The sequence below is a fragment of the Chaetura pelagica genome, unplaced genomic scaffold (assembly GCF_000747805.2).
Source record: "Chaetura pelagica isolate M959 unplaced genomic scaffold, ChaPel_1.0 scaffold67, whole genome shotgun sequence".
Lineage (NCBI taxonomy): Eukaryota > Metazoa > Chordata > Aves > Apodiformes > Apodidae > Chaetura > Chaetura pelagica.
In genome coordinates this window covers 3,402,900-3,413,146 of record NW_009954107.1, presented here as the reverse complement: position 1 = coordinate 3,413,146, position 10,247 = coordinate 3,402,900, and the positions used below count along the sequence as shown (strand labels likewise).

The 10,247-nt window shown below is 34.0% G+C and overlaps 1 protein-coding gene across 1 annotated transcript in view; it reads left to right on the top strand.

Moving 5' to 3' along the window:
- The window catches only part of TUSC3 (tumor suppressor candidate 3), a 123,139-nt gene that overhangs the window by 60,982 nt on the left and 51,910 nt on the right, over window positions 1–10,247 (top strand). The window contains exons 5-7 of the mRNA XM_010002486.1: window positions 1,390–1,507; window positions 2,479–2,619; window positions 3,209–3,349. Of these exons, the coding sequence (XP_010000788.1) occupies window positions 1,390–1,507; window positions 2,479–2,619; window positions 3,209–3,349 (400 nt within the window). The remainder of the gene's footprint in view (window positions 1–1,389; window positions 1,508–2,478; window positions 2,620–3,208; window positions 3,350–10,247) is intronic.

Below are 10,247 nucleotides of genomic sequence, written 5' to 3'. Positions count from 1 at the left end.
AGATGATAAAACTTCATTTTAACTTTTTTTTTTCTGTGATAGATTTTTTTGTGTGTGTGTACAGTATATTTCTTGGTAGAACACCACTCTAGTAGAGTTGTATGTCATATATTTCATGCCTAGGACTTATCTCAATGATGAGGAAATTGGGAGGGTCCTATGACATCTGTAGTCTTGTCATTCTCTTCCCCCTCTTTGCTCTCTCAAAAAGAGAGCACAGATTTTTGCGTTTACAGCTTTTAAATAAACAGCATTCAGCACCATCAAACACAAGGAACTGGTTTTATAAAAACTATGTTTCGAGAAAAAACTACAGAATACATTTATTTATACTACTTCTGCATCTTACCACGTGCAAAGGTAAGTTGCCAAGTGATAGAATCTGCAGCAGATACAATAAATTAGTAATATGGAAGTAATATGCAAAGGAGCCTGTGTAAAGCCAAGAGTACTGAAAGGATCCTTTTGTGTCTGGTTTTTTTGGCTTTTGTTGTTGTTGTTTTTTCTTTTATTATTCATTGATACAGTTTTGCCCTGTGAAAGAACTTGTGTTTTTATGGTTCTGCGATTGTGTGTTCAGAGAATATTTCTCCTGGTAAGGATCCCAGAATTCTTCTGGAATTACTTTTTGGTTTTGCTTTCCTCTCAGTGCAGGCAGGGCAAAGTTACTAGTTTTGGTTTTATTTTTCTTTTAAAATGAAGGAATGAATGAAAAAATCCTAGCCAACCAAAAAAAGCCTCATCTGAATGTAGAGCCATGAATAAAGCCAAGACGAGGCTTTCTGAAAGAATTGAGTAGAAGCAATATGACTTTCTAGTAATAATAGAAAAGACTATTTAACCCTCTACATTGTGCAAAATTATCCTTTATCACTTTAAGAACAAATTTTCTAGAAATAATCTTGAGGGTATTATGATACTTACAAGACTACTGTTCATTTAGGATAATTTTCCCCAGTGCTTAGCAGTTCCTATGGCTCTGCTATTTTAAGATGATTGCTACTTTCACATTTCCACATTATTTTTCCACTAGTTTCAGAATTCCTTATGTGCAGCTGTCTCCAGGAAGTAAAACTTGGTATCATGCTCAAGGGCCACATAAGCATCTCCTTGCATGGTCCTATTAGCAGACTTACATGATACTTGCCACTCAGGCCACTGTTTTCTGAGACTTAAGTGCCGAAAGCATTATTTTTTGTTATTATGATCTTGGGATGACACTGGTATAGTTTGGGGAAGGCAAACTTGAACCAAAGTATTCTAATTGATAGTATGAGTGTTGAGAATGATACTGCAAGTGGAATTCATTTAACCACTGCATCTTGTTACAGAATCTTCACTTGCCAGTGAATGTCACATAGATGTACATTTGTTTCTTTTCCTTGACAGGCAAGCTAACGAAGAATATCAAGTGTTGGCTAATTCATGGCGCTATTCATCTGCTTTTTCAAACAAACTGTTTTTCACAATAGTGGATTATGATGAAGGGGCAGATGTTTTTCAACAGGTAAATGCTGGGTACTGTAAAATGTGTAATTTTAGTACTACATGTTGACTTGCTGAATGATTCGAGACAAATTGTGTTATGTTTGTAGGTGTGTACCTCTGTTTTGTATAGAAATCCTTCCTTTTAAAAAATACCGGGTACTGTGGTTCCTATGACATAAGTGAAGACAGATTCTACCAGTAGCTACTTGTAATATTTTCCAAATGAAATTTATAATGTTTGTTTATAGAAGACATTTATATGTAGGTGAACTATTTTCAACTCGTTGCCAATGTTGGTTTTTTTTAGAAATAAGCACAATGCAACTAGCATTAGCATTTTATGATTTCCCTTATTTTATATTTTGGGGAAAAAAGCTCTTAGCCAAAAGAGCCTTTAAATTACTTTTATGTAGTACAATATTCTTCAACTTCAGTAATACTTGTAGCCAGTGGAAAGCCAGATGCATAGCTTAGTCCAATTAATTTTGGATTGGTGGGCGCTAGGCGAGAGAACCAATGTTGAGGGAAGATTTAGGTTAGATGTTAGGAAGAAATTCTTTATTGTTAGGTAGTGAGGCATTGGAACAGGTTGCCCAGGGAGGTTGTTGATGCTCCCTCTCTGATTCTAAGCTATTTTAACCCTTTTTGTTTTCCCTAGGATTATAACCTACTATACTTTAATAGATTGAATCATTGTGGGTTCTCTGTTTTGCTAATTGCAGGAAAGTTTTTGCAGTACATAAGAACTTTAAAGCATAAGGTACTCGTACTCAGAGAAGCTTTGGCTGAAATAATCTGAATAATTAAACAAGCCAGAGACTGTACTGGAAGGAATATTCTCTGAGTAGTGTTTTTATAGCAAAAAAAGTAATGTATGAAAACAAATTATATTTTTTGTGCTAACTAGACTTGTTATCTTATACATCAAATCTAAGAATTTTTGAGGATAGATTTGCTAATCTTTTTCTGCTATTTTTCCTGATTTTGTAGCTGAATATGAACTCTGCTCCGACTTTCATGCATTTTCCTCCAAAAGGTAAACCCAAGAGAGCTGACACGTTTGATCTGCAGAGAATTGGATTTGCAGCTGAGCAGCTAGCTAAATGGATAGCTGACAGAACAGATGTTCATGTAAGTCTTCTGACAATTGTAGAAGTTGAAGCTGAATGTATCTTTGTGTAATTTCAGACAGGCTGATGACAAATTCCATCTTTCTGTAATACCTTTTTTCCTCAAGGGAAGGTTCTAGAACACATTAAAAAAAAATAAAATAAAATGGTACTTGCAGTAAATTCTGCAGTATATTCCATATATATTCCATATATTATATATATATTCTACTATATTCCGTTCTTGTTTTGTTAAAGTTTATGAAGTCTCATTCTGCATGAAAACAAGGAGTGATATTGTGGTAAGTAGTTGTTAATGAGTAAAACTATGAGCAAAAAAGGTAGATCTGAAGTTAACTGCTGCTAATTCAGACACAATATTCAAGAAATAATGTTTTGGAGTTGAATAGTTCAAAATCATGCTTAAAACTTTTTTCATATTATGTGCTTATTAAAGGAAGTACTCTTTTTTTTTTTTCTTATAATGTAACATTAGGGGTTATTTTTTTCTGACTGAAACAGCATTTCAGCTGCTCCCTGTGTGTTTATATGGAAGATGATCTGTACATTTGCATTTATTTATGATCTGTATTTACATTTATCTTTTCCAGATTAGAGTGTTTAGGCCTCCTAACTATTCTGGTACAATTGCATTGGCTCTTCTGGTATCTCTTGTTGGTGGCTTGTTATATCTGCGAAGAAATAACTTAGAGTTCATCTACAATAAAACTGGCTGGGCCATGGCAGCTCTGGTATGCAGATTTTCCTTACTAATATGCTTCTTATTAGATTCTTAGCATAGGTGTCATATCATATATTTGCATATCATATATTTGCACATTAAATTAAAAAACATTGTATTAATACATTGTTCAGAATTGTACTATCAGACAAAGATATGTAATCTAGATTTTGGAGCTAATTCTTGTAAGCAGTGAGTATCAGTTACTATGAGTCATTCACTTGAAAATTAGCAAATTCTGGTAGTTAGTTGCTGATTCTTGTTTGAACTTAAACAAGAAAATACTTCAAATAAAAACTGTTAATAATGTTTACTGCTTTCATTCAACTTGTCCTTTTCTGTAAAAGCAGTAATTTTACTGCTTTTTTTTTTTGTTTGTTTAGTGTGGATGTTAATGCTGGAGTGTAATGAAAGGTTGATAAAAGTAACAAAGGCTTTTTATATGTTCATAAGAAGTTAATATAATAACTAGGAAACAAAGAAAAACGAGGAGTTCTTTCCAAAACTGGTTTCAGTAGTACTGACCTTAACATTCCACTTTAAAACTAAATGAGAATTGGACAATCTTACAGGGTTAACTCTTGAGAAAATCGTAAAAATAACCAATACTCTGTTTGAAATATTAGTGAGCTAAAACTCCCAAGGCCACAACTAATGAATAAATGTTCAACATGCCTAATATTGTATTGCAGTGTGCTTATTTATATCATAGTTTTCAAATAACTGAGCAGATTGATGAAAAATGTGGACTGTCCAGTTTTAGATAGAAAATAGCATGCAAGGATGGTAGATGACAGTTTGGGTCTATCAGTAAGTGCTATTTGAGTATGATAAAAGAGGAAATCTGAGGAGCAGCATCTATGGCTTAATTTTCAGAAACGGAGTCAGGAGTACGGCTATCAACACTAGTTTAGGGTTATCAAGTCCAATCCAACACTTTACAGCTTAATAGAGATCCTTCCTTCTGTATTAGGAACGTATTAACTGAGAACAGTACTTTTAAAATGTCTGTCCATGTATTTTGTACAGCATTGGGCAAAATTTTCTTTTTCCATGTAAATGTTTGTTTATTCATTTCATAATTTTAAAGACCTTTTCTTAGTTTGCAACAATGTGAATCAGCCTTCCTAGAAAGCACATGGCTAGGATTGTAGACAGAGCATGAATTCAGATGTGCAGCAGCATTAATATTTTTAATTTTGGCTCTCTTTCCTATGAAAGCTTGGACCAGATGGCCTTTTGAGATCTTCTCCAACCAGGGGTATTCTGTGCTTCTCTGTATTTTAGCTCTGCTAGAAGTAGATTACTGACATACCCTATAGTTTGTTTTTCCTTTTCAAAGCCACAGCATATTGATGTTTCACTGTTCTGCTCCAATTCAACAATATGAGAAGATAACTTATTTTTTGACACTTTCTTTCAGCTGAAGAATGCATTGGTAGCATTTATTACATCAGTTCAAAGATAAAGTTACCTAATACCTGTTGAGCTGTAGTTCATTTTTATGCTTTAAAGATTAGCAAGTTCTTAAAGCAAGCTCTTTATTCAATGTTCCTTAATATTTGTCAGTACTCTTGAATAATGGCTACTGATAATGCTGTTTTCTCTCATGTGCTATCATATAATTTCCTGCTAGTGTACATGGAATACATTTAAAGTTTAAGGAGTTTTTTAATCTACCCTGTACACTGAGGAAGGAATAAAGAACAAGATTTCAAATAAACCACCTACCAGACTAGATTTCAAGTAGAATGATGTTTCCTTTTGACCCAGAGAGCCAGAGGCAGAACATTTTCTTTGTTCCAGGATGTCATTTGGAGTATCCTGAACTCTTACACAGAGTTTTGATAGTTCTCTTCCATTGTAAGTCTGTTCAATATTTAGTTAAATATATTTTTCTAGATTACTGGTATTTTTCAATGCTAATACTTTTAAAAGATGAACTATCATCAGAAAACTCAAGTTTTATATCTATCTTTTTTGGGACTCTTAATATTTAGAGATCACCTGAGTAAAACATCAAAATAACACACCAAAATAGATGTTTGTGTCAGAAGTCAATTAACAATATGTAATTGGTGGTATTTCCTTTGTTTAACCATGCACTGTATGTCTAGAGACAGCAATTTTATGCCAATTTCTTACCTCCGGGCTTCGGATCCGAAGTTTAATGTTTGAATGTTTGGGGGAATTTTTTTATTTTATTTTATTTTAAATCAGTTATTCAAGAATCATTCCATTAAAATCTACAATCAATAAATAGTTGGAAGACATAATTCACTTCCTAATTAAATTAAGAAAATTAACATATCAATTAATTCCAAAGCTATTTGCTGTTCCCCTTAACAGCAGCTGCATATTTTACATCTGAATGTAACTATAATTTGCAATAGCTTACAGTCACATTCAGCTGAACCCCTGTGGAAAGGGTCAATATCTAAATGTGATCAAACATTTAAACAATTTGTATTAATGCCATGCAGTAATTGTCATCCTACTGATTGTATTGAGAAGCAATAAATAGTTAAAGGGAATTGAAATTCCATTAATGCCATTTATTGTTGTTGCTAATACTATTTCCTGTAAAATTCTGTTTACTTTAAATATGAATAATGCTTAAAGGATGTTTTAGAAAACAGTATTATATCTGAACATTTAAAACACTTAACATGGCATTGAGCCAAAGCTTCTCTTTTATTCATTACAGTTCTTTTGCTTTCACGATGTTGTCAAAGCCCCATACTGCAAACTGTTTTAGCAAAGATCATGCAGTTACCTGAGGTCCTTTTGATTTTATTTAGATGTGCACAGACCTACAAGTTAGTGTTACGAGCTCTTTTTGGTGGAATCAGCAGGGACTCCAAATTGCAGGCTTTTGCACAGATGACTTCAGTTGTGTAAAATGATTGAATATGTCAAGATCCATATAAAAAAATGGATGGTCTTTAATATATTCATTCTGAGTGGTTTTTTTCTAACAATAAAACTTAGACTTCTTTTTTTTTTATAATAGCTTATTAAAAGGAAAAATGGAGAAGATGGTTTCTAGTTAAGGGGAGAAAGTTATAACTAATAAAATGCTTTTATGAAGGGTATAAATAACAAATACTTAATTTTAAAGAATTATATCCTTCATGAATATTTTTACCTTTTTGAAATTTAAAAAACAAATCAAAAAGGGAAAACCTGTCAATATACATAAAAAACTGCAGGAAGACCATGGGTTTTAACAGTAGTATTGACAATTACTTTTTTCCTTTTTGGCAGTTCTTTTTATGGATGTTGCAGAACTGAGGAAGCACAGGAGCTTTTTTCTAAAAGCTGTAGTTTTGGGTGTTGATTGGTTTTGGGGAGGCATTGTACTGCTGGATAGCCAGCATTCATTAGCTAGATGGAAAATAACATTTTTTATTTCAGCTGGAACTCTTTCATAGATATCGTAGAATTCAGTAACTGAAAACGGTATCATTACAAACAGACAAGTCTCTTGTTTTCTTTTCCTTGTTTATTTAGAGCTGCTTAGTTTGATTCAATGAACTTTTGTACTCCCAAATGTTGGATACTTCTTATGTAAAAGTGGACAATGCCTCTCTGCCGATTGAATGATCTGTTCCTAAAAATTAGAAAAAAAATTCTCAGCATAAAGTGCCTCTGATGTTTTTACTAGAACAGAGAATCCCAGAAATGTTGATTGAAGTTTTATTTAATTTCTCCATTGATTCCAAAATGTGGTGTCTCATAGGTTGTATTTCTGGCACTGGTTTAGGAGAATATTTAGGAATGCAATTTTTACTGATACATCTAGTAATGTTGTGCTAGACTTCCAGAAGCAAGACCAGATCTTTTCATCTCACATTGATTGCAATGCCAGTTCACACAAGACTGTTGAACTGTTAAGTCCTCAACATTAGATTGTGCAACAGCAGTGCCATTAAGAGTTTTCATCCCCTTATTGAAGCACTGCAGTCTCTGGTGTGTGTGCCTTGGGCTTGTGTGCCTTAGGCATCTTTACTTGCAGCATTACTCAAAAGACTTTTAGGATGGTAAACCACAATGACTGAGTCACAGTACCTAATACGCCAAAAGAGGTCTTTTGAGATCACATCCAAAATTTATCCCCTTGGTTATTTTAGAATTTAATTAAAATTCTACTATTCATCTATGGATATTTTTTTCCTCTTGACATGCTAGCACAAAGATGAGGAAGGACTTCAGTCCTTAGGTATTTGCAGAGTCCTGTTCTTTTATACTGAAAATGAGAAGCAATTCAGATTCTTGTCTAGGCTCTTCATTTCTTAAGCAGAGAGAATAAAAGGTCAGGCGGTATAAACCGAGCAAATTTCTAACATTTTAGATAAGGAATTGTTACATTTTAAACTATCAGCACCAGTTCTGTTGTTTATTTTTTTTAGTTGTCTAGAATGTGAACTACAAGAGAGCTTCTTAAAGCATATTCTTTACAAGACTATCACTGTGTTTTTCTGCATGCAATTTTCAGTTTTGTTTTATGTGAATATTTCTGATTTGCCTTGTATACCTGTGGAATCTAGGAAGACCAAGTTTGTGCTCAGATTAGAAGGCAGATGCCTAGGAGTTAACTCTATTTGGCAAAATATATCAAGTCAAAAAGAACAATAACAAAAAAAAAGACAAAAAAAAGTACAAAAAAAACCCCAAAACAAGGACAAAGCATGTGTTTGCTGTTGTCATAACAGTTAATGGTTTTGAGAAATATGTTCTTTGCTGATACACTCCACGGTACCTGTGCTGGACAGTACATTCATCATCAGTTCTTGCTCCAAAAGAGCTTGAAGGGTATCATGGCTACTAGTGAGTTTTTTACCCTCTTCTGGGAATGAGGATAAAAAAGTAATGTATTTTAATTAAAGATACAGCTAGAAAAAGTCAGGCTCTCTGTGTGAATAGACATCTCAAAAGAACAGCAATACATGCAGGTTATTAATTTTCTTCTCTTACTGTGGTTAGAGGTGTTAGAGATGCACAATATCCTTTAAAGATACAGAAACCTGTACTCTTTACTTCTGTATTTTACTCCCTGGCCTTGAATTGTATATCTCCTATAAGAGATTCCAATGAGTGGTGGTTTGTTGTTTAGAAATTGAGTACAGAACTTGCAGCTCTGCAGCCTTTGAGTACAAAAGCAAAGTTAAAGTCCATAGAAAGGATTACATTTATTTAAAACAGTTATTGTGAAATGCCTAAAACTTACGTACACAGAACACTATATAAATTAAATACAGAATTGGCTGCTGGTGTCTCCTCTTTTTTTGAAACCATGGTTGACTTTAACTATATTCATGAATGAATCTAGAATTTAATTATTTTCAATGTGTTGCAAAATATTTGTCACATTCTGGAGTTTAAGCTTTCAGAGAGATATCTGATTATCTGCTTTGTATAGTATCTGCTAGTAGGAAGTTTCACTTCCAAATGCATACCGAATGGCTTTTAAAGTGCCTAGCAATCTTGTTTAATAAACTAGGAGATACTGTTAAACAGAATTTATGCCTTTGAGAAAGTGATGTATAAAACCCAAATAGTTTAACAAAGCTTGCAAGCCCAAGAACAGTCAAGAAATCCTACATGTGTACCTGTAAAGTTGATTCTTGCAAGCTGCTGGGTAGGCTCTTGATGCTTATTTCCTTTGCGTTGGTTCTTAAGGAGCCTTGTGGTGCACACAAGTGCACTATGGGTGACCTCAAAGCAGTTTCTCTCTTGGCAAAACTAGGGCTGAAGTCATGCATTGTGAAGCCATCAGGAAAGCACTGCTTGCCACTTGTTAACAAGATCTTGAGCAGTCCTATCAACACATACAGTGTACTCATCTAGGATTGGGAATAGAGCTGAACTTCATTGCCACTAAGCCTGTGGACATTTGGTCCTGGAACCATAATGTGTTGTAGCATGTCTGTGTATACAAATCTTCTCTGTTTGCTTTTATTATTTAGTTGTAGAATAAGCTACCTAAATCTGGAAGCTCTTAAAATAGTTCACCCTGGACTTCTCTGATAATTCAGATGGAATGCAGCAGTTAGTGTTGTTCTTAAGAGTGTGACAAGGAGAAAGAAGGGAGCAGGTGGATGAAAGGGGTGTCTGTGGTACTCTTTTCTCTAGAACTGCTGAAGCACAGACTCTGTCCTGGATAAGTGCTCAAAAAAGTGCATTAGCTTTAATTTGCTCATGTTCTTTAGTTTTCATTCTTTTTACTTTGACAAGATCTAAGAAAACTGGAGAAAGGAGCTATTTCTCTACATATTAATTTCTCCATTGAAATAAATACAATATAAAACTGTAAGGTAAATATGAAGGTATTAATCACACTAGAAGTTGCTCATTCATATGAATGAAATCTGGCAAGGTTTTATCCTGGGAAACAGCAACAGTAATTGTGAGGGAACTAGATGTTTTTGGAAATTTTGGATCCCAAAGCATGGGATCCCATGGCAACTGTGGTGTTTGGAATGGTAAGCACTGTGTATCATAGATGCATTCATCTGTTCTGCTAACAATAGCATGTATTTCAGGTGTATTTTAGAAACAGTAAAAGTCTGCAGTTGCCAATTTCATTTTATTTTTTTTTACCTTGTTGATTGTAATAGGACAATATGGAACAGAGCAAAATGAGCTTGATTGTAAGCACTATCTGTAGCATATGGCATGCTTGGTTAAGAGGTATGATGGATGTGATCTCTTCTTAGGAAAGGGGGAAGCTGGAGAATGTTTTTTGATTCCTGAGGAGGTAATTTTTAAACACAGAGTAGATGGGAGGAAATCATGGAAGATCCAGAATGTTGTGTAATAGATTAGTTTGCTCAGTCACTAACAGTCTTAAATGGAAGAGTATGAAGATGCTTTCAGGATAAAAAAACTATTTGTTAACTCTTTCC